This window comes from Brachionichthys hirsutus, chromosome 6 (genome assembly GCF_040956055.1).
Source record: "Brachionichthys hirsutus isolate HB-005 chromosome 6, CSIRO-AGI_Bhir_v1, whole genome shotgun sequence".
In the NCBI taxonomy this organism is placed as follows: Eukaryota; Metazoa; Chordata; class Actinopteri; order Lophiiformes; family Brachionichthyidae; genus Brachionichthys; species Brachionichthys hirsutus.
The window spans coordinates 5,950,204-5,971,970 of NC_090902.1; the positions used below are offsets into that span (position 1 = coordinate 5,950,204).

Here is a 21,767-nt window from a genome sequence, read left to right on the forward strand (position 1 = left end):
GGAACGGTTTGACTCCTGCCCTCAAAACATGCACCTCTTTGGCCTCCTTCAAAACGGCCCTGAAAATACACCTTTTAGGGGGACAGAAACGGAAATAGTCATCGCGACTCTCTCCGGATCAACTCCCCTCCTCCCTTTTTTTGTCCACCTACGTTGCACATATTAAGTGTCCTTGGAATTTATTGTAATTTATTGTTATTCTGCATCTGTGGTGTAATTTATTTTAAATTTATTGTTATTCAGCATCTGTGGTGTAATGTGTTTTTTATTTTTATTGTTATGTTGCATCAATTGAGTTATTGAATATTGGTTTTATTTTTATTTGTATTGTTAAATTTGTATCGTTAAATGTCGATGATTTATGTACTAAGGACTTTCAACGGAAACAAGACCGCAAGGGCTTTTTTGAAATGCTCCTCTTAGACAGGATGTGTGACTGTACCCGTACCCTAACATTCTATCTAATAAATATATTCATCATCATCATTATCATCAGTCTTTATTAGTTTGAGTCTGACTCGATGTCAAGTCGAACTTCAAGGTCACCCTCGCATTTCCTGAGAGATTCAAGACTCTTTGTAAATTACTGCAAAATCAGATTTCAATGCAAGATACTTCAAGAACATTATTAATCAATACTTGCGTTAGAACAATCCTGTTATATTTTTTGTTTCAGAGTTTTGCTTTAAAAATATTTTCGTAACCTTAGAGTGTTTATTGGTCCTGTCTCTGTGGGTGGGGGGGGGGTGGGGCAGAGATGACAGCTGTCATTACGAGGGATGTTGTTAAAAGTCACACAGACAACCCCCCCAACCCCCCCACCGGTGGGTCTCTTACTCCCATGACCACCCGGACACCAAACCCATCGATACACCGTCATGTTTCTAATCCCAAACTCTAAACTTCATGTCGGGATGTTTTGTATCGTCTGTTTCGAAGCATCGTTCGTCGCTCACTGAAGGCTTGACGTCTTCTACGTGTAACGGAGCAGATGAAACAGCAACAGGAAACACAACAGATGAATGACTTCCTTTTATTTACAAGCCAAATTTACAGACACCAAGAGGGCAAACAAGTGGGGTGTAAAAGTCACCCTGCTTGTGCATCGCAGAGAAAACACTAATCAAGGGGCCAAGATAGCAGCTTCAACACGGGGGCGGGGGGGGGGCAAGCCACAAAGACAAAAAGGTTTAGTCGTGATACATTTTGAAGATGCAGCTCTTGATGACGCCCATATATCTGTCCCACACAGCCTGGTGTCTGGGGGGGCAGAAAACAGAGAGCAAACTGTAAGTGAAGTTGTGAAACCTGCGTGAAGATAGTAAATGAGGCAATCTTTGTCGGGGGGGGGGCTACGCTTCTCTTTATGAATATCTCTTTGTGAATCATGTAGTGGTGCGGTGTTGTGTAAACCCTTAACTACATTCCAGAGTTCTTGCAGGAGAAACAAGGTAACTACAGTTTAAGAGAAAAAAAAAAAGCCCCCAGTGGCGAGAAGGGTGACACCCACTGGAGGAACAGGGGCATTGATGCGAGAGAGGGTGGCTACATGCCATTTAATGCTTGAGGGGGTTTTAATGACTGACACACAGTACATCTGGTACTGGTTGTATTTTTAGCGCAGGCTGCCCCCCCCTTGGGGTTTGAAAAACCAGGCTGATTTGCTGACGCACTCAAAATGAAAGCACATGTACTCACTTGAATGTGTCGAGTATGTGTGCAGAGTTGGAGTAGTGAGTGAGGTACAGCTTCATATCTGCTGCCGTCCATCGGTCCGAACGACACGGCTCAATGAACTGGGGAGGAAGAGGAGGAGAGGAGACGTCTCATCACACGACCTAGAAGCTGGAGCTGGACTCGGGAGGGGGGGGGAGGGGGGGCAAACCTTCTCCACAAGATCAATGAAGAAATCTCTGACGTCTTTTGTGTTGGTCAACTTGGAGGCGATGTTCACAAGGGCCCTGGAAAGATTCTTCAAGAAGAGCCGCGGTTATTTCCTGTCACTGTGCAACAGTTGACCTTGGGATTTGATGCTTCTCACCTTGAAATTTGCCTCCATCTCACTGAAAGCTTTGGTCTTCCCTCTGAGAGCAGTGCAGACCAGACTGGACAGAGAACGCAGAAGAAGAGACGTGAAACTCGTCTCTCAGCAGCCGGTGAAAACTCGTCGCTTCTTCTTTGTTACCTTTTGTGTTGATCGAGCAGATCTTTGTCAGCAATTAAAATCTTCAGTTCTTTCAGCTCTTGTAAAAACTCTTTATCAAGATCGACATCCATATCTTCCACCATGTTATCTACAAATAAAACAAATAAAACTGACATGTCAATGTCAGTTTAAAAGGAGCCGTTTTAAGCTAACTGAATTATCCCGAGACTTGAATCGGCACAGGAATCCCTCGTGGGATTCCCGAAGGACCTCTGGTGGTCACGAGGCCGCACTGAAGGAGACAGTCTCCACTGTCACTTATTAATAAGAACCAGCATAAACATCATATCTCCTATTTTGGCATGTGACATTTCTTTTAATACATTTTGTTTTGTTTTTTATATTAATGTTGATGTTTTACCTCTCTGTAAGCCTCAAACGATTTCTCCCTTACATAGACCTTTTAAAATTACATACACGTCTATTACAAATCTAAAGCCAATTTTTTTTTAAATAGCTCACCAACAGCCCCAACCGTCCAGCTGTTGATAAGCTGCCCAGCACAGAACGCAAAGTCCTGGAAAGTGAGATATTGCAGTTTTCTTTTCCCCGTCTCAAAGCGATTGTTGGCAAAGAAAACAATGGCAGCATAATCCCTGCAATAATCAGAGGAGAAATCATTAGCACAAACGAGAGAAGACAATAAACTCGGGATTTTATTACTAAAAGTGCACACACTAGCTTGAATATCCTGAATACTAATCGTCTCAATTGTTGTTTTGTGTATTAGATAACAATGGAACACACGTCTGAACCAACAGCAACTAGAAAAGCACTCGGAGCGCGCTCCGGAACGACATCATAAAGGTAGGTGTCTTTTTTTTTTTCAAACATTCATATGAAAGTTGTCCTTGAAGCACTGAAAACACGTCTTCTCAGTTTTACCTGGCAAGCTTGTCAGAGAGAAGAAAATGCTGGCGAATGTTCTCCACCAGGGGTCCTTTCAGCTCTTCCACAACTTTGAAAACACGTTTGAAGTTGTCAAACTGGAATCGAACCCATGAAGCAAGAGTTTTAGAAACCGTTTTCATGTTCAAAACCTTTTCACATAAAAAAAAAACATCCAGCTGTGCTAATGTAGAGAAACCGTAACCATTATAACGGCAGAATAATAAACGCTAATTTTAATTTGGTTTATGTAATGATGCACAACGTTAGGGCCCCAAGAAAGAATGAGAATTTAACTGTATTCTCCTCGGCGGTTTTTGAGGATATGTGATAAGGCCGTACCTCTGATCAAACGGTGACACTCATAACAGACTCACCTGCCGTCTGCAGCTCTTCAGAGTCACACCTGTCTTGGCGCTGATATCATCCAAATCTTTCTTAGTTCCTTTTGAAAGTTTCTTTCCCAGGACCTCGCGGACAAATGCATCATCAAAAGTGTAATATCTAAACAGGGAAACACAAAGCAGGGCCGGAGGCTATTGTTGAGAATATATTCTCATGCCATGGTTGCGTGCCTGGAGAGAAGAATGGCTAGTTCAAGCAAAGCGTGTGTTTAAAAGCTAGAAAAAGACAGGAACATATAAAAATGGTTGACGATGATACGACTTCAGATCAGGCAGTGGAAACATGTCAGATACCTGAATAAACGAGAGTCTGCTTTACTACCTCTCTATGAGGATGGCTTGTCGATGAGGCGGGATCTGGAACAGGAGCTGGTTGGCCACTTTGGCTGGGCAGTGCAGAAGACGCTCACACATCTGGAAAGTCCTGTACTGGTCCATGGTGTCACTCAGGAGAACATCTGCATTCGCCTCACACTCCTCCATCACTCCTCCTTCTATCCGAACCTTCACCGCATCGTTCACTGTTGAATAAATCAGACAAGGTTGGAGATTTAAAAAAAAAAAAAAAACACTAACAACTGGAACGTAGTTTTGATGCTTTGTAAAAAAAAAAACTAAATCGCATAACATTTCTTAAATTAGAGGCATTTAACTGATGATTAAAAGACATTCTGCAACATGAAAGTCCCTACAGTCGGTAATCTTAATCCATATGACGATCGCATGTGTCTATGCAGGTTGTGGTGGAATATCAAAGACACTATTTTCTACTTTCTTTACCTTAGTTTTCTAAAACATTACAAGAAATGGATGTTGGTATTTTTTAAAAAAGGTAATCTAGAATATGAATCCTCCCTAAATGTAATCAATACTGCTCGCAGAACTATTTCTTTCAGCGTGTCAACACCTGGAACCCATACCCGTGTATCCATCCAACCACAGCTGGTAAACCTCCTCATCCATAATAGTGGTGTTACCGACGAACACGTCCAGCTCCACGGACATCTGCGCGGAGACAGAAAATGCCTCAATAGACAGCGGTTCACGTTAAATAGCGATCGATTCCGCCAGGCTGACGTTACCTTGTTCTGTCCCCAACGCGAAACGATAAAAAAAGAAAATACGGTGCTAAAGAAAACCTATTGTATTTGGTTTAAACCCTCTCCATGGCGTCCTCTGCAGCTTTAGCTAATCTCCAATTACAGCTGCGCAGCAAAGCGAGCAGCGTCGTCCACGAGTTCAGTCCGAGCCAGGAGAAAAGATAAAAGTGTTAAAATGTCTTTAAACACCTTCTCTTTGAAGCGATAGCTTCACTCTGCTGCTACTGGAGCGCAGCGTCAACAGCAGCAGTCAAGCAGCATGAGCTTCCGCTTCAGTGGCGTCACAGGAAGTGCTCTACACGCACCGTGATAAATGCGGCTCCGCGTTTTATTAGAATAAAAAAATCATTGCATTTGGTTTTTTTATTGTTTTGTTATTTCGGATCATCTATTGTTAATCACTAAATGTTTTAACTGAGTTTCATTATTTTTGTGGAGAGCAGATCGTGGGCCAAGGAAAAAGTTAATCAATTTTGAATCAGATCTGGATGTGGAAATTTAGGTTATTTATTTTATTTATTTTTTTATTCTATGCAATGTCATAAAAATATTAATACTCCAATCAACATAAAAAAGAAAATGTTGACAGGGCTACACCCACAAATGAAAACATGTGCTGATGTGGATCTAGTTTATTATAGATTAATGTGAGTACTGCAGATCTTAACAACATAACTGCCCGTCAGTCGGCGCCAGTATTCTCCTCTCAGGAGGCAGCTTTAAGAAGAGGGACACTAGATTTGGGCAGGCGAGTGAGGAGAGTTGTCTCTGCCGTTGGTGCCGAGCTGGGCTTCCTAGACAGAGATAAAGACCCTTCTAAAGCTGCTATCCATCATGGACAATGACCTTCACACCCAGCACGACACATTCATCAGGCAGAGGAGCAGCGGCAGAACGCCGTCTGTGTACTTTTACCCCCAGACTGTCCAATCCCTCCCAGCAGTGATATGGTTGGAAAGATGAATGACTATACGCACCTGCATTCTCACACTAAGTAACAGTTAAACTTGATGTTTCATTCTTTTGCATGCCTCATGCGCTGTTCACCTTGATGCCTTACACTCACCTTGTACTTTCTAGATCGACAATGCGGGCTTCATTAATTAAACCTGTATGCAATTGCTTAGTTTTCAGTTTATTTCTTTATTTCCCAAGGGTCTATGTTCAACGTGTGTGCTCCAATCTATGTTTAAGTTTCTTATTAGTGTATATTTCCCATAAATTCTATTTTTGTATTTATTTTTTTACATATGCAGGCATGGGCAGTTCACAATGATCCACCACAGCTGGATCCAGATCCGGATCAATGGACCTAAATATTGGAGGACAATTAGTAACAGGTACAAGAAGACACCGCCACTAATTCGTAGCTGAGATAATGCAAGTAGATTTTCATCTGGGAAAAAAGGCAAGATGGCGTTTATTTCCAATGTGTGATTATACAGTTTAATAGTGACAATAACTTTGGTGGCTCCTTTCTTTTGTTCATGGGGTTTTACATTTATGTGGCAGAGCGATCGTCGTTCATGCGAGCACACATTGCTCTCTGCGTGTACAATCTGCTCTCTTTTCCTCAGGCGATTAATCTAAATAAATCCGTGCAAATCCCTCCCCTCACACTCTCGTTCTGTTTTCCTGAACATGTCCTTCAAAATCACAACGTAAGGGGAAACGAGTCAGTGTTGCACATCAACACTCTTCTTTTCTAACTTCACACGACACCATGATTCCATTCCCAGCCCCCCCGCCACACACACACACTAACACCCCTACATTGTTATGGTCTCTGTGAAACAATGGAGGTGGAACAGAGTGCGGAAGGATGTGGCTGAATACCTCTGCATAGGAGAGGAAAAAAGGCCTACTGTCACACTTTCCGCTAGTGCTCGTTAAAAAGAGACGAGAACAACCAGGTTACTCGTCGTGTGGAAAACTAAACTGTATTTTAATACATTTAATTTCAATGTAGGAAATACTGTTTCCTACATTAATACTGTTTTCCTCCTGTTTTGCAAATATTTAATTATAGCAAATACATAGATTTATGGTAGGATGTTATTGCTGCACAGTGGACAGATCATGTCTTGTCATAATTTGGATGAGATCTATGAGATGATCGATTCCATTATTTTTTTTTGTCGATTACGACCATGCCCATTAGCGGTCAGTGGTATGAGTGACGTGAGAGCTCGTTGGAAACCTTTAAAGGAAACCGCAAATATTCCGGATTACCCTCAAATTGACGCGTGATGATCAGTAATCATAATGACGGTGATTTCCCGGATATCATTTAAAATAAAACACACAATGTTGAGCAAAAAACTTGTGTTGCTTAAAATAAATATTCGTATATATATATATATATATATATATACACGTCACTTAAATACAAAATACGCAGTTTAGTTACATAAAATCGTATTTTGGCAGAGAAATTTACTCGTTTTAAGAAAACAAATTTGACAATAACTTTTACTTTGAAGGCTGAAAATACGCACTTCCGCTTGAGATCCGGCTTCGCGGTAATCAGACCGTCGGGGAAGCGGCTGAGGCGGACGCGGTTGCGATAACAGCCGGAGAGGAGGAGCCGGGATGCGTTCAGGTTTACAGAGAACCATCACTTGATGGGATTTTATTTTACTTTTATTTATTTTTTTAAATCTAAAGAATGAATCGTTTGTGAACACCCCCCCCCCCCCCCCAGCCGAGGGACGCCGTTCATCCAACCGTTTGAAGTTAAAATGACAGCGACGTAAATATTTGATCGATCTGCGCATCCTGGATTAAACCGTTAAACGGCGAAGAAAAGCATCGAATCCCACGGAGAGGAGGTGAAATATGCAAAGTGACCATTTTGGAGGCCTGTGGATGATAATACAGCCTCCCGCCACACATTGATGGTTGTGCTTTTTTTTTTTTTTTTTTTTTATCACCCATCATTGCTTTCAGCCGCAGCGCCCCTGAAGAGAACCGTAAAACGTCTCCGGTTTCCGCTTCACATCGGCCTCCGGTGCCGCCGCGACCTCACACATGACAAATGAAAACGAGGACGCTCCCATCTCGGCGCGTCTAATATAGTCTCAGGCACGTTTTTTTTTTTTTTTTTTTGGGGGGGGGGGGGGGGGGGGGGTGTTTATAGTATCCTTTTGAAATGGGCAGCGACGGCGAGGTGATAAACAGAGAGCTGTCAAAGATGTCCGACGAGGATTTGCTGGCGTGCCCCAAAGAGGAGCTGCTGAGCCGGCTGCGTAAAGAGGAGTCCGCCAAAATGTCAGCTCTGATCCAGCGGGGGCGGCTGATCAAGGAGGTGAACAAACAGCTGCAGGGACACCTCCTGGAAATCCGGGAACTGAAAGTCATCAACCAGCGGCTGCAGGAGGAGAACGTCGAGCTGCGGGATTTGTGCTGCTTCCTGGACGACGACCGGCTCAAGGTGAAGAAGCTGGCCCGGGAGTGGCAGCTGTTCGGCCACCACGCTGCCAAAGTGATGCGAGAGGACCTGGGCGGCTACCTGAAGAAGCTCGCCGACCTGGAGCGCATGCAGGACGGGCTGGTGAAGGAGAACGTCGACCTGAAGGAGCTGTGCCTGGTCCTGGAGGAGGAGTGCGTCAGCAGGAGCGACTCCAGCCCGGGGGGGTCCAGCGAGCTCAACCTGCCCTGCATGGTGGCCCGGGATCTGGGGGATGGGAGCTCCAGCACAGGCAGCGTGGGAAGCCCGGATCAGCTTCACCTGGTGTGCTCACCTGATGATTGATGACAGGTTCTTATCAGCGGGGGGGGGGGGGGGGGGGACGTGTGTTAACGTTAAGGATTTTATGAAGACTTTGATAGATGTTTGCTAGATTATTATGTTTCTGAATTTTACAGTGTTTTTTTGTAAAAAAAGAAAAAAAAAAGAATCTTTTTGGGAAATTCCTCTTTTTCAGTGGTCTGTTGGTTAAAAACAAATTGATCAGAAAGTGGGTCTATGTATAAATTTATCTCATGCACTGGACTAGCCTACACTGGTAGACGCCTTTTTTCTATTGCACTGGACAGCATTATAATGAATCTTTAAAATCCCGAGATCAAAAGATTCATTTCAATGCAGTTCAATCCAATGAGCCATATTTAGTCCACTGATTTCCAACAGCACTGAAATAAACGAGTCGCGGTTGAATGAAAAATATGTAACTATTTCATATTTGCTTTTGCTATAGATGCCCAATAATGTGTAATATTTCATGCACTCTCTTCCTCCGGATGGGATTTGGAGTCCCAAACGTGCATGATGATTGTCCTAGGCCTGTTAGCCAGTATGATGCGACGGCCCTTTGGGTTTACAGTGGGTGGGGTGGCTGAGCATAATAAAGGTAGAGCCATGGGCAGAGCCAGCACACCTGTGAGGGGTTTGGATCAGACAGATATCCTTGGACTTCACTGATGAAATCAATGTTATGTCTTTTCTTCTTTTCTTTATCCAACTGGGATTTCTTTATCTCAAACTGAAAGGTTCACAAGTTTGAATGATTTTCTATATTTTATTCAAACCAAGGTGTTGATTTTTAATTGCATTGCTGTTGATGTTAAATTGGCATATCACAGACTATAGGCAAGCCTCGCCAGCCTTTCCTGGAACTCGTGCTTTGTATTTTACGATGCAACATGAGGGATAATCTTAATGTTGACCCTTCCTTATCCTTTATCTGTGTATTAAATAGTGTTGCTAACCGTTTTCAGTTTAAATCCTAGGTGATGCAGATGGATGAGAGAACTTTCTTGGGGGGGGCTATGTTCATTGTGGATTGAAGAGCTTTAAATACAATGGGTATGACACTAGTTTGTGCTGTTCTGTCTTTGTGAAAGAAGCATTCATGCACATTTACATGACATTCATGGTCTGAACCAGATGTGGCATTCTGTTAATGACATAAAGGCCTCACAGCTATCTGTTTTATTTTTAGATCTATATTTGTACAGTGTGGAGAGTTTAAGAGGGCAGTGAATACTCTGGTTTCCAGCTCTAACCCCATTTGGCAGAGCAATCCAATGCTCCCTGACCCCGTGTGTGTATCAGCATGCGGTTTGCTTCATTTTTGGAAAATGGAGGAACAGAGAACACAGTCTTTTCAACCATCAGTCGAGTTTGTAAGTACATATTTACGACAATAAGCCTTTGGTTTGTAATTTATTTACTTGATTAGTCTTTAAATGAAATGTCAAAAATGAAATACGGGCAATTTGATTTACAAAAGTGAAAAGTACTTCTTCAGTTTGTTTGTTTTGATCAAACAAAACACAAACATTTAGACATCACAGACGATGGAAGTGGAATATATTCAATCATCATTTTCCCTTGATGAACTACAGATTAATATTCTGTTGATCAACAGGTTGATTATTTTGTGTTATTCTAATGTCTCTTTTTCCACATCAGAATTATATTTAAAAAATATATTTCTTTAAATGCTTAATTCTAACTTGAATCTGCTGTTTTTGACATGTGTTTGACATCCTGTTTTATATCACCCTAATATTACAACATCACAGTATTACACATTTAGGAACCATAGTATAGTTTATTTTCTGCGAAGTAACACAAAAGTAAGGCACCGCCCCCCTAAAACAGATCATTTGACAGAATAAACACTACCAAAAAATATATTACACTCTCAAAAATAAATATATGATCAAACATTAACTCCTACGGCCCAGCCTTAGTGGTCAATAAGTTGCATATAAAATATTAGGATTCTCAACAGATTAATAAAACTAAAAATAGCTACTATTTCCCTTGGTGGAGGTTTATAAAGTGTTACCTTACAATGTTACATGACAGCGTAACAATTAAGTGCCAAAGTACACAAAATGATCACTATTAGTATATTAATAGTTCTAAATTGTACAATTATTTCTGTAGAAAGCTTGAATAATTCTTAAGAGAATGTATTCTACATGCAGTGCTTTCATATTAAACCCCAAACATGATATCTTATTGTTTTGAAAGAAATACAGACTTTTAAAACTAAGAGTGTAACATTCACATCTTGATAAGGCCGCTAATCTGCGTGTCTCGGTACAGAGTCAACTCTCTGCGTAGATTAAATGCACTAATCTAATCTTGAAATGTTAATCTGAATAATTGTGTTCACTTCGTCACACGCATTCCGACTGCAGGCAAACTGAGCATTAGCGTTCCGATGCCTGTCACAGAGTGAGGATGGTCGGCGAGTGCAGGGAGTGATCTGATTGGTCGCCGCTGCTGCTGCTGCGGCGATAAGCGATACCACAGGTCTCTCGGGCGTGAGATTGTGGAGCGCCTCCCTGATGTGATGGAGCATGGGACGAGGTGGAGGGGTTCGTCGTGTCCGGCGGGGCCGATGGGTAGGTAAAGACCATCCCGGATGTGAAGGCCGTCATGGACGGCGTGGATGTCAGCACTGGGGTGTGGAGCGACTCCGATTCAGTGACGACGGCAGAGGAGAATGATGTCACGGACTTGCTAGGGAGAGTTATCTTGGGTTTGGGCTTATCCATCTTCGTCGGCGGCTTTGAGCATCCAGGTATGCCGAAGTCGCCCGGCTCTATTTTGACACCCCCCATGGAGGAGACGGACGGATTTGGGTCAGAATCCGATTCAGAGTCCTCTATTTTACAAATGGGACGGTGAGCCTCCAGAACCAGCTCGAGCTTGTCCTTTTCCTTTTGTAGTTGAGCTATTTCCTTCTGCAGATGGGACTTTTCATCCTCCAGCTCATCAGTCTCCTACATTAAGGGGAAAGCACAGAAAGGCGCATGCGTTTATGGAAATGTTCAGTTGCTTAATTGGAAACAATAACGTGTATTTCATGGGTTCTTCACGTTTGTGCAACATTCACTCACTTTTTGCAACGTGTCTGTCAACTCCCGACGGCGATTACGACATTTTGCCGCCGCCAGTTTATTACGCTCCCTTCTGATCCGACGTCTCTCCAACTCCTCGCGTGATAACTGCGGTGGATGGAAACAGAGGTAAATATAAATATTAAATATATTAAAAGAGGTGAGCTGGACAAAGTTAAAAGACTAGAGTCTAAATCCGATTTAATACTCAGTCAGATTGCGAAAAAACCTTTTTGCTTTGAGGAGGGAAAAGTCATTTCAAAATGTCCTAGGTGGAAATGTTGGGATCCCGCCGCATGCAGCCGGGCTCATGAGAAACAGCACGTGTTGGCAGTGAGTCATCACAGCCTGGGGAGCTGAATGACTTTGACATGTCGGAGCTTTTGTGCTTTTGTAACACCCTAATTTTGACTTCACCCCCGTCCCGTGCTGAATAAGTGCCGTTCATCCAAAGTTTCCCGCCCTTTCGGGATGATGAGTCATTGTCAGGCACTCGTGGTGACTCAGGTCTGAGTCACAGATACTGACTCGCCCCTATGAGTCACATGACAGTCTACTCCCTGTACCAAATGCGAGTGCAACTCAGAACAAACAGTGACTGGGATATGTGCCAACATATGTGCCTGATGAAACCACCTCTGGAGTGCTGACAAATATGAAAGTGTTTCATAAGGGTATTGTATTTAATTGCGTCACTTCTACATCTGTGCTATCTTGCTCTGACTTGAAAGACTGCTCTGTGAACAAAGAGCTGATATTTTCAAACGGTGTGTCGAAGGTGGGTTTAATATTGACTCAAACTTAATCTGAGAATTTTGGCGCAGGCGTGCCTCTGGAAAGTCAATGTTCTGTTTTCTTATAATGTACAAATTCAAAACATAATTAAACAACACAGGCAAACAATCTTTTTTTTTTTCTACATCATACTCTTCCCTCGAAAAAATACTTTTATGTGTAAGTCCAAAGGAATTGACTGAACTGTGTCATAGAGTATTACAGGATATTACTCAGAAATCTTTCAGCAGCTACCTCACTCCTCCTCGAGGGGAAATGTTAATCCCAAGAGACCTTTTATTTTCACCTAGAATGATATTTTAGTTAAACTGGATGAATGCAACTAAACCAAAAATAAACAGCATCTCTGAAATCCTTTTAAGACCAAATGTCCTATCATTTATTGAAGTAGAATGTTCTTACATGTTCTTCACTCCAGTGCCTTGTTGAAACAGAAGCATTTGCCGCTGCTCTTATGACCCCACGTCTGAGCTGATGGGAATGGGAAGGCGGTGGTCCCAGTGGCCGGGCCCCTGACGTGGTTGGATAAGGAGGTACTGAAGAGTGCGAAGGGCCCGCTGCATGCATGAAGGAGGGCTGGACCAGCCACTGGAGGTCCTGATTGGTTGTAATGGCATTTAGGCTTGGTACAAATTGGCTGCTTCCAGCCATTGTAAATTTCTATGAAAAAAATATATATAAAAAAGAAAATGTGGATCAAGTTAGTGCACAGGTGGATCTAAATCAAACATATGATCAGAAAATATATACTTTCTGTAGTCAAAGTGCAAATTAATGGTAGAATTAAAATTCAATCGGGTTTTTATACACAGACAGAATAATAACTTAATAATATCACATGTAATAAGGAAATAAACCGCAGTAGAAATTCCTTTCCTATTGCTTAAACATTTACTCTGCTACAGTTTGACTTGTTATCTGTTGTCCGCGTCCCGGATCGACCTGCAGCCCCCGTCCAGCCCACACCTACCTGCTCCGGTTGGGTCGCTGACGCGCTGGCGCTTGTAAGCGACGCAGAGTTGGACCCAGAGACGTTGCCGGTGTACGGCGGGTTGCCTCCTCCTTGACTCCCAAAGTTCCGATACATCCTCCCCTGTTATAAAGACAGCAAATAGGATCCAGATGGGGTTATAAAAGCCCTCGGCGCTCACAAACGCCTCTCAGATTGAGTTCCAATTCGAATTTTGGGGGTAAACCCACCTTATTGCGGTAAATCGGTAGAGTCCAAGCGGTTATGTTTTCTAGGGGGAGCTGAGAAGGAAATATCGCGTTGTTTTTTCCCCAAACGCTCCGATAGGTCGAAAAACAACTTTCGGTGGATCGTCTTGTGTGTGGTTAAAGATAGAGAAGTCAAAGTCTGGCAATGATTGTGAGGTTGTAAACTCTTAAAGCGGCAATAACTGTTTTCCACGCCCCTCCGCTGTTACGGGAAATAGTGCTGTCTGGAATCTCTCGCGAACCTCCTCGCGTGATGACGTCATTGACCATATTTGGTGAGAGTTTCCTCCAGAGAGTAGCAGGGATTCCTCAGGCGAAAAAAAAAAAAGACGACGCACGTGCTGTTTTTCCTCGTTAAAATATGATTTAGTCTGCGACGCCAGTCTGATAGGCTGATGTGACGTGTACGATATCATCGATATAACTTTTAAATCACTTTAAGATTACATTTGTTGTGGAAAATGCTAAGTGGGTAATACAGTGATCTTTTCATTGATTTAAACATTTGCTAAATGATAAAGACATTATTACATGTTAGCAACGTCAACAGACTTGGATTCATAAAGCTGAGTTACAGTTACAGTTAAAAAAAGTTTTATACAGGCAAGTTGTATCAGTGAAATATGTACTGTCAGGTTGAAAGTACTGTCTACTACTACTAAGTTAATTATATGTAAAAGTAAAATTAATTACTTTAATTAATTAATCACTGAATAGTTAAAATAATATTTTATAATTATCAATACATTTTGTAAACAATTAATTTTGTAAACTACTAAGTCTTTTGCTGATTTTGAGGTAGGTCAGCATTTTCACTTCACATTTCAATCAAGTGATTAATGTAAGATTAAATTAAACATGCAGCTAACTAATATATAATATTACTCTAATAATACTTGTGTTAATGTAAAGGATTCAAACAAAGCACTAACACCTTTAAATAGGAAGAGTACATTTCACAGTTTCTTTTTCAACTCTGACAATACTTAATACTCTTATAAAAAGTGGAAAAACTGTAAGAACATTTGCCGCTCTTATGAAATGGAAGTAGGCAAAGAAGGGGAATGCGTTTAATTGTCCTGAGGTTTTTGGCAGTCACTCTCACTTTACAAACCGCATCAATGTTAGAATGCCTGTGGAGATGAGTCATTGGATTTTCACGACGCTGCTCAGTTATTTCACCATTCAATTCATCAACATTTTTTTTTTATTGCAAGCACAATATGCTAACCAGTACATCTTTAAAAATGCATGCTGTAGATTCAGTAAGCTTAGTCTGACACAACAGCTGCTGACCTTGCAGTCTCTGAGGAGAGAGTTCCCGGCAAGGCCAGGTTTCTCATATAGCTGCTCCCTGTTGAACTAATGGCTCACATTACTGCTAATTCTTTTCTGAGGAATAAGGATTACGAAAAGAGCCCCTAGAAATGACAGTTTCTTTGGCGCATGAAAAAAAAAGTATATTTTCAAAATTACGGAATAAAAAAACCTACAGATTAATTATCAGCTATTAAGAAATCGAGACATTTAATTGTGGGGTTTTGTCTCCCCATAATTTATGAATGAGAGGCGCAACGAGGAACAAAAACTGAAACAGCCAAGTTCATGACACTGAAGAGGACCGAGGTCTGTTGTTCATTGTACATGTGACCCATATTTCTGATTTCAACAATATTGCACCATCTGCTAATGAGCACACACATGCACAGTGTTTTTAGCTTTTTTCCCTTTCAATGTGTTTGATGGTGTCATGTGAAGTTTATGTAGGGTAAAGGTTGGCATCCGATGACTAATCTTTCAGGAATGCAGGGATGACACGCTTGCCGCTGTGACTTGTCACAACTTGTTAGATATCCTTTTACCTTGATGACAAAATCATTGAGCCACTCTTTTTTTTTTTTTTTTATCTTTAATTTGATTAGAAATGGTCTTCTTAACAGATATGCTCTTTTTGACAAAAACATTTCAGCACATTTATTTTGCATGTCAGGGTCTGAGAATAATGTTGGTTTCTCATTGACTCCACATTTTCACTCTGAAAATCAAGATTTTCTGGTGTATTCTGGGGATAAATTTCAGGACCAATTACCACTTCTTCACATATTTTCACATCCAGTTCACAAACATGCCTCTCATACACTTCCATTTATTTGGTTTGAACTACTGTGTCAATTCATAGCCAGTACCACGGACAGAACTATATTATTTTGCTTTGATTATAAAGTATTTTTAAATAAGACAGGTCTGAATTACAAGGTTATGGTTTTTGTCAGTATTGTAGACAGGCTCTGCCTCTCTTATATGCACATGTCATAACTTTAACTGATGCTTTTTATTTAAAATATTTTAAAAACAATTTGTCTCCCAATAATACAAATGTAATGTTCTCACTGCAACTCCTTTTCTGCAGTAAGTACATCATAGAATGTATAATTTATTGTCAGCTTGTATGTAGTATAGATGCATTAGCCTTGAAAGTAACAGGGGTGAAGTAGGAGTACCCATTTTGAAGTAATGTCTATTAACCCTTTAAAGCTGAGTGTATCATGTTTGACACGCTTGGCTTTTTAGGGTTTTGACACTTCTACATCATAAGTTTTAATATTTAGATTTTTCCCCCCTGAAAACCCTGATGTGTACAATCAGACACATGCATTTGCATTTTTATATTATATATATAAAATAGTAAAACTAATTATAAAGTAGATACAATAAAGATGCACAGCCTAATAAGTATCAATACACAAATTTAAGTGCTGTCCCAAGCAAATACCGGTACCTTGATTATGTAAATAAAAAGTTGGATAGTCGGGGTTTAATGTAAATATGTACTGCTCAATAGAAAAATGCACTGGCCTTTAATCAAAATTTGAAGTCATGAGTGCAAAACTTATTTTAAAAAGTAAAAAATATTATATTTGCCTATAATATTTAATATCACTGGTTATCTTCAGAAACAAAACCGAAGACATGAAAACGGTGCAAAACGTTTTTTCAAAAGGAAAAGCGATTTTCAAATTAGTTGACTGTTTAAATGCATTGAATTTGTGTAATCCTTCAGGTCAGATGGCTTCCTAAAACGTTACATTTGCGGTTTAATAACATCCGCGTGTGTGTAACGTTGAACTCTGAACTGTGTAACGTTGAACTCTGAACTGTGTTTTCTGCCACGCAGGCACGCTGAAGTCAACCAATCGCTGCGGCCGTGGGCGGGATCAACCCCGACGGCACCGTAGCCACGTAGCTAGCTAGCACCGTTAGCTGTTGTGGTGAGTGAGCGTTCAGTCGTTATTTAAATAGAAGAAAAAAATAACAAACTCACCTCTTGGATTACTCGTATGAAGATTTTTAAATGCTACTGCTAAATATATTGTCTTCATCTGCACGGTATGAGTGAACGCGTATAGAAAATATGTTATTAGCTTAGCTCCTGTGGCTAGGAAGCTAGCAGGATAAGCATTAGCATAAATGTGTTATAAGCTTTGGCAATATCTCATTATTTGGTGCTTTGGAAATGAGTCGTTATCTAATACCGGCGTGGGTTATTTAGCTCACCAGTGGCCTTCTATAACGTTCACTAAATATATAAATTAACCAACACGTAAGCGAGATAAGTTAATCACGTCTCATTGTTTTTATTATTTTAAGCTAACGTAAACGGACGTCGCAATGGAATTGCCACATCATGGGTACAGAGCAAGTAAGTGGGAATGTGAATCATGTATGTAAAATCAAGCAAAAGTATCCAGTGTTAGTCAGCTTCTTATTTCTGAAGCAATGAAGGCCCACTTGGGCCTATATTATATCTTGTTTAAGACATGTAAAATGATCATTTAGGATGTAGATCTCTATCAGTTTATATTGTGGACGGTGACCTATAATCAAGTGAATATTATATTTTATCAGATGTTCAATTGCCATCACTTAGTCCATAAAGTCCGTCTTTTCCCCAGCTAAACCAAGAGCCCGTGCTGCCCCCCCCACATCCGATTCCATCCTGTTTGAAGACACCAGTTCTGCATCCCTGGCAATGAGCAGTCAAGGATACTACACTCCTGGTTACAGTATGGGAGGACACACCAATGACATGCAGGGGGGTGCTGAGGTGAACAACCTGTTGACTGACCCAATGGCCAATGCAGCGATGATGTACGGCTCCTCTCTAGCCAACCAGGGGAAGGACATGGTTAACAAAGAGGTGAGGTGGGACAACGTCGAGCACGCACATTTAAATGTGCCGGTAACAGTCTGGAGTCTCGCGAGCTGTAAGACCTGCGTCTGAACAGGAATATAGAGCGATTCGTTTCCGAACTCTCAAAGAAAACAAATTCTTCTTTCATGCAATTTTTTTTATGTCATTCAGTTTTTTTTTTTTGTCTCAAAAAATTAATCAACAAGTTGTTTGCGTAAAGTTTTTCTGCACACACCAGGTGCAGTCTCCTGTACTTTGATTTTTAGCACCTATCCAATCTTTATTGGTCAGATTTAATCACATTTAGAGCCTCTTTACATTCACAAACTTGGAAAGATAATGTAGGATTTTCTTTGTATTTTCTTAATGGGCAGGTTTCATTCAAACATATATTTTTCTGATCCATTTCGTCATTTAATCAAACAGTAAATTCCTTTGGTCAGGATTAAATAACTACGTAAATAAAAGTATTACTCATTGACGCCACGAATGAAACTGTTGTTCTACTGGATTGGCAGCCTTGACGTGCTTGACGCTCAAAGTACGTAGACTTGATGTCACGGCCTCCTTTAGCAAAGGCAACGACACAGACCGTGTTTTTTTTTTTAATCTGGCAGGATGTCACTCTTCTTTTGTGAATATAACATTTGCGCTTTTACCTTTCAGTTCAGCCGGTTCATGTCTGTGAACAAGCTGAAATACTTCTTTGCTGTGGACACAAGATATGTTTTGAAGAAGCTTATGATCCTCATGTTCCCATATACACATCAGGTAAAATAAGCCAGACCCTTTCATTCCATCGACATACAGAACAAAACAGAACATTTTCATCATCTCAAGACTGCATGATAGTAAACTGGTATCTTATTTTCAGCCATTTAATCACTCCTCTTGTTTTATTCATGAGCGCTGTGAGCCCAGTAAATTCACACAGCTCTCAACTTATGCAGATTGTAAAATGAAGTCGCTGCTCTAAACGTTTCGTACCCTGATAATGTGTGCTCTCCTCACAGAAGCAGGATCGAGTAGCGTTTACTGTCCGTACCCAAGTGCCATGTAATGCGTCTTAATATTTACACCCATTATGGGGTGGTCGTAATTGTGTGAGTTATTCATGTTTTATTAAGGCCTGATCACAAATCACGGAGCTCTTTGCTTCCTTGGGAAATGTTTTTACCATTTTGTAAATGAATTGATTTTATGTCTTCACATCCGACTACAGACAAGTAGTAGTATTTGAAAGTAACAACAAACGTTGTGTTTGTTTCTTGGTAGGACTGGGAAGTTCGCTACCACCGGGACACTCCACTGACTCCCAGACAGGATGTGAATGCGCCTGATCTTTACATCCCAAGTCAGTTTTCTATAAATACTAAATGATCAGTATTATAACATTTTGCAGTCCTGGGTATTTATGATTGTGTTTATTGTCTTATAGCAATGGCTTTCATTACTTACATTTTACTCGCTGGGATGGCCCTCGGCATTCAGAAACGGTGAGTAACTCGATCACAGTAAACATGTTCCTGTCGACTATTCCTCATAAAGAATGTGTGTTGTGTTGATGCTCAGGTTCAGCCCAGAGGTTCTTGGACTGTGTGCCAGTACCGCCCTGGTGTGGGTCATCATCGAGGTCTTGGTGATGATGTTGAGTTTGTACCTGCTGACTGTACACAGCGACCTCTCGACCTTTGACCTCATTGCCTACAGTGGATACAAATATGTTGGGTAAATGCCTTGTTATATTTAGGATCAATTTTATTTCGTTTTTCTGACTAAATATTGCTACTTTGAGACCAAAGCTCAATTGTATTTGTCATATCCAAATATTTGTGAATAACTGATCACTTATTTCAAAAGTAACGTGGACCCTCTGTCTCCTTTTAGGATGATCTTTACAATCTTGTGCGGCCTGCTGTTTGGCACTGATGGTTATTTTGTGGCCCTTGCATGGTTCTCTTGCGCCCTCATGTTTTTCATTGTAAGTATCGTCAGCCTTAATATTACAAAAACAAATGATCAATGATAACTGATCTCTAGCCCATCTGAAAAGTGTATTTATTGCACTCCTGTCGTTTGTTTTACTCTTGAGCCAAAATATTGTATAGAAAAAAAAAATACGCGTTCGTAAAAAATACATTTATCACTCATCAGAAAAACCTAGAATAAACTTCTTATTCAATATAATTCCAGCATAATTATCAGATCAAAACTATTGATTTTTCACACAGACATGAAGGAGCTCTAGTCATTTAACTCAAGAAAATCAATGTTTCCCAAAATCTGGAATTTTTTGTGAATCAAATCAGCGTTGTGACTTTCTTACTTGTTTTGCTTTGATTACATTCTGAATAATGTCGCTGTCTTCATAGGTTCGATCTCTGAAGATGAAGATCCTCCCGTCTCTCTCTTCCGACTCCATGGGAACCGGACCAAGTGCCAAACCGCAACTCCGCCTTTATATCACCGTGGCTACCGCGCTCTTTCAGCCAATCATTATATATTGGTTAACGGCTCATTTGGTCAGGTGACCACGAGGGGTTTTATAAGCCGAACAACGCGGTTCTTCAGTGCCCTTGTATGCTGTTTTGTTGGAAAACACAAAACATGCGGAGTGTTGAATTCCAGTGTTGAGCTTTTCAAATGGACGTGTTAATGATGAAGTGGTTTAAATAAACGCAGTGGAAGTCTGTACTCTTCTGCAATGAGTGCACGGTAACGGTGACATACTCTTATTTCTTGGCCACCTTACTTTGAAAACAGATTTTCATCATGTCATGTGTTTGATCAGTAAGTTTCCCTTTTACTTAAAATGTAGAAGCTTTGCAGTATTTACCTCACAAAGTAGAAAAGCACATTACACATATGATTGGAGTGTCACTTTTTTGGTATGGTAATGTGCTGCATTTATTTCCTTTATCTTCTAAGTCCTGGGTTTTATTTATCTGCCTTTGACAAAATATGTTTGAATTTATTTTTTTTAGAAAAAAATAAATTAAGCTTTGTGCATATAATATTGACCAGTTTCTGAGACTTATTGATCCCAGTATTTAATCTCTGATTTATTTTTGTGCTATCTGATATTTCCTCTTTGTTCATTAATTATTTCGATTCTTTCTCTTTCATATGTGGTTGAATAACTGAGCAGCACCTTCGTAATGACTTCAGTTTAATAACCTCCCACAGACATAAATGTGTTGGTACTGCAAGGTTCAATAATTTAAACTTCTATACAGAAAATCTATTTTTTGCTTATTTCTTTATTGGTGTACATTTTAAAAACCGTGTGTGTTTTTTATTTTTATTTTTTACACCTTACTGAAGGGATAATTTCTTCAGCCCACCATTTCACTCCTGCCTCGCCGGATTTCCTCGGTGGTGGGGGGTGGGAGTGTTTATTATGCACTACTGCCCTCTAGTGTTCGCTGGAGCGATTGTACGGCGCGCGCGCGCCCGGGAGCGTTCACTTTTCAAAGCGTCCATGTCGTTCCCATGGAAACTTCCGACGGCAACAGAGCACCAGAAGCAGAGGGCTGTTCGACTCCGATTCGAGTCTGAACGCTCGAATGTCACATTTAATTCTATAGCAACGCGTTCCGGACACTGAGAGGAGATCGGGTCTGAGTTATCGCTCTGGTGAGTAACCGGTTAAAAGTGTTTATCGTCATCGAATGGGAGGAAAACGCGGCTTTCTTTACGAGATGAAACTTTATATTCTTCCGCCATTTCCCAGGCGGACTCCTTTGCAGAGCCATGTGGAATCGCACACAAACTACGAGTTTCGTATTTGCATACAATAACTTAATTATTATTTTGTTAAACGCATTAAATCGACGCCAGCACAAACTTTGTATCTGTATAGATGCTAGCAAAAATGGCTTTAGGAGACCGACTACGCTGGACTTTGATCGATGCCCATCAGAGCTAAACGGATAGCTAACATTTAACTGAATCACTTTTTTCAACCCAACATTTTTTTCATTTAATTTTTTTACATTAGGTTAGGCTAGGTTAGGTATTTATTTATTTCAGGCAATGACAAAAAGCAAACAAAACAAAACAACCCGTGCCACATCGCACTAGCCACATTTAAACAATAAGTA

General features: G+C 40.8%; 4 protein-coding genes and 1 long non-coding RNA gene across 7 annotated transcripts; 3 read left to right on the top strand and 2 right to left on the bottom strand.

Annotated features, from left to right (window-relative positions):
• Positions 1–1,032: 1,032 nt before the first annotated feature.
• fibpa (fibroblast growth factor (acidic) intracellular binding protein a) lies at positions 1,033–4,701 on the bottom strand. The gene is made up of 11 exons (XM_068740405.1): positions 4,581–4,701; positions 4,419–4,503; positions 3,821–4,019; positions 3,472–3,598; positions 3,092–3,192; positions 2,669–2,802; positions 2,186–2,294; positions 2,042–2,105; positions 1,886–1,972; positions 1,699–1,796; positions 1,033–1,260 (listed from the first exon to the last, which is right to left on the bottom strand). The coding sequence occupies exons 2-11, from the start codon at positions 4,501–4,503 to the stop codon at positions 1,191–1,193; spliced, it is 1,074 nt and encodes a 357-aa protein (XP_068596506.1). The 5' UTR covers positions 4,581–4,701; the 3' UTR covers positions 1,033–1,190.
• On the top strand, positions 1,903–6,206 carry LOC137894931 (uncharacterized). The gene is made up of 3 exons (XR_011105528.1): positions 1,903–2,156; positions 2,937–3,013; positions 5,855–6,206. It is a non-coding gene; the product is annotated as an uncharacterized lncRNA (long non-coding RNA).
• Positions 6,207–7,749: 1,543 nt separating this feature from the next.
• ccdc85b (coiled-coil domain containing 85B) lies at positions 7,750–8,352 on the top strand. Its single transcript, XM_068740178.1, has one exon. The coding sequence runs from the start codon at positions 7,750–7,752 to the stop codon at positions 8,350–8,352; it is 603 nt and encodes a 200-aa protein (XP_068596279.1).
• A 1,777-nt stretch (positions 8,353–10,129) lies between these two features.
• On the bottom strand, positions 10,130–13,589 carry fosl1a (FOS like 1, AP-1 transcription factor subunit a). Its single transcript, XM_068740337.1, has 5 exons — positions 13,455–13,589; positions 13,225–13,347; positions 12,657–12,914; positions 11,460–11,567; positions 10,130–11,342 (listed from the first exon to the last, which is right to left on the bottom strand). Exons 2-5 carry the CDS (start codon positions 13,339–13,341, stop codon positions 10,785–10,787), a joined length of 1,041 nt encoding a protein of 346 aa, XP_068596438.1. The 5' UTR covers positions 13,342–13,347; positions 13,455–13,589; the 3' UTR covers positions 10,130–10,784.
• A 3,091-nt stretch (positions 13,590–16,680) lies between these two features.
• Positions 16,681–20,666, top strand: yif1a (Yip1 interacting factor homolog A (S. cerevisiae)). 3 transcript variants are annotated; one of them, XM_068740295.1, is made up of 9 exons: positions 16,681–16,741; positions 17,121–17,172; positions 17,426–17,675; positions 18,336–18,435; positions 18,940–19,018; positions 19,103–19,160; positions 19,237–19,392; positions 19,552–19,645; positions 20,037–20,666. In XM_068740295.1, the coding sequence occupies exons 2-9, from the start codon at positions 17,142–17,144 to the stop codon at positions 20,193–20,195; spliced, it is 927 nt and encodes a 308-aa protein (XP_068596396.1). In that variant the 5' UTR covers positions 16,681–16,741; positions 17,121–17,141; the 3' UTR covers positions 20,196–20,666. The 3 variants fall into 3 exon arrangements, with proteins under 3 accessions (XP_068596396.1, XP_068596394.1, XP_068596395.1); XM_068740293.1 differs by having other exon boundaries at positions 17,426–17,670; positions 18,331–18,435; XM_068740294.1 differs by having other exon boundaries at positions 16,714–16,859; positions 17,426–17,670; positions 18,331–18,435.
• The last annotated feature ends 1,101 nt before the right edge of the window (positions 20,667–21,767 follow it).

Coding starts and splice junctions, on each gene's coding strand:
- fosl1a (XM_068740337.1), bottom strand. CDS start 13,341: ATGTATCGGAACTTTGGGAGTCAAGGAGGAGGCAACCCGCCGTACACC. Junction 12,915..13,224: donor CAGCGACCCAACCGGAGCAG/GTAGGTGTGGGC, acceptor TTTTTTTCATAG/AAATTTACAATGGCTGGAAG. Junction 11,343..11,459: donor TGACAGACACGTTGCAAAAA/GTGAGTGAATGT, acceptor CCCTTAATGTAG/GAGACTGATGAGCTGGAGGA.
- yif1a (XM_068740295.1), top strand. CDS start 17,142: ATGGAATTGCCACATCATGGGTACAGAGCAA. Junction 17,676..18,335: donor ATGGTTAACAAAGAGGTGAG/GTGGGACAACGT, acceptor CTTTCAGTTCAG/CCGGTTCATGTCTGTGAACA. Junction 19,646..20,036: donor GCGCCCTCATGTTTTTCATT/GTAAGTATCGTC, acceptor CTGTCTTCATAG/GTTCGATCTCTGAAGATGAA.
- fibpa (XM_068740405.1), bottom strand. CDS start 4,503: ATGTCCGTGGAGCTGGACGTGTTCGTCGGTAACACCACTATTATGGAT. Junction 3,193..3,471: donor TGAAGAGCTGCAGACGGCAG/GTGAGTCTGTTA, acceptor GTTCGATTCCAG/TTTGACAACTTCAAACGTGT. Junction 2,295..2,668: donor CTGGACGGTTGGGGCTGTTG/GTGAGCTATTTA, acceptor TTTTATTTGTAG/ATAACATGGTGGAAGATATG.
- ccdc85b (XM_068740178.1), top strand. CDS start 7,750: ATGGGCAGCGACGGCGAGGTGATAAACAGAGAGCTGTCAAAGATGTCC.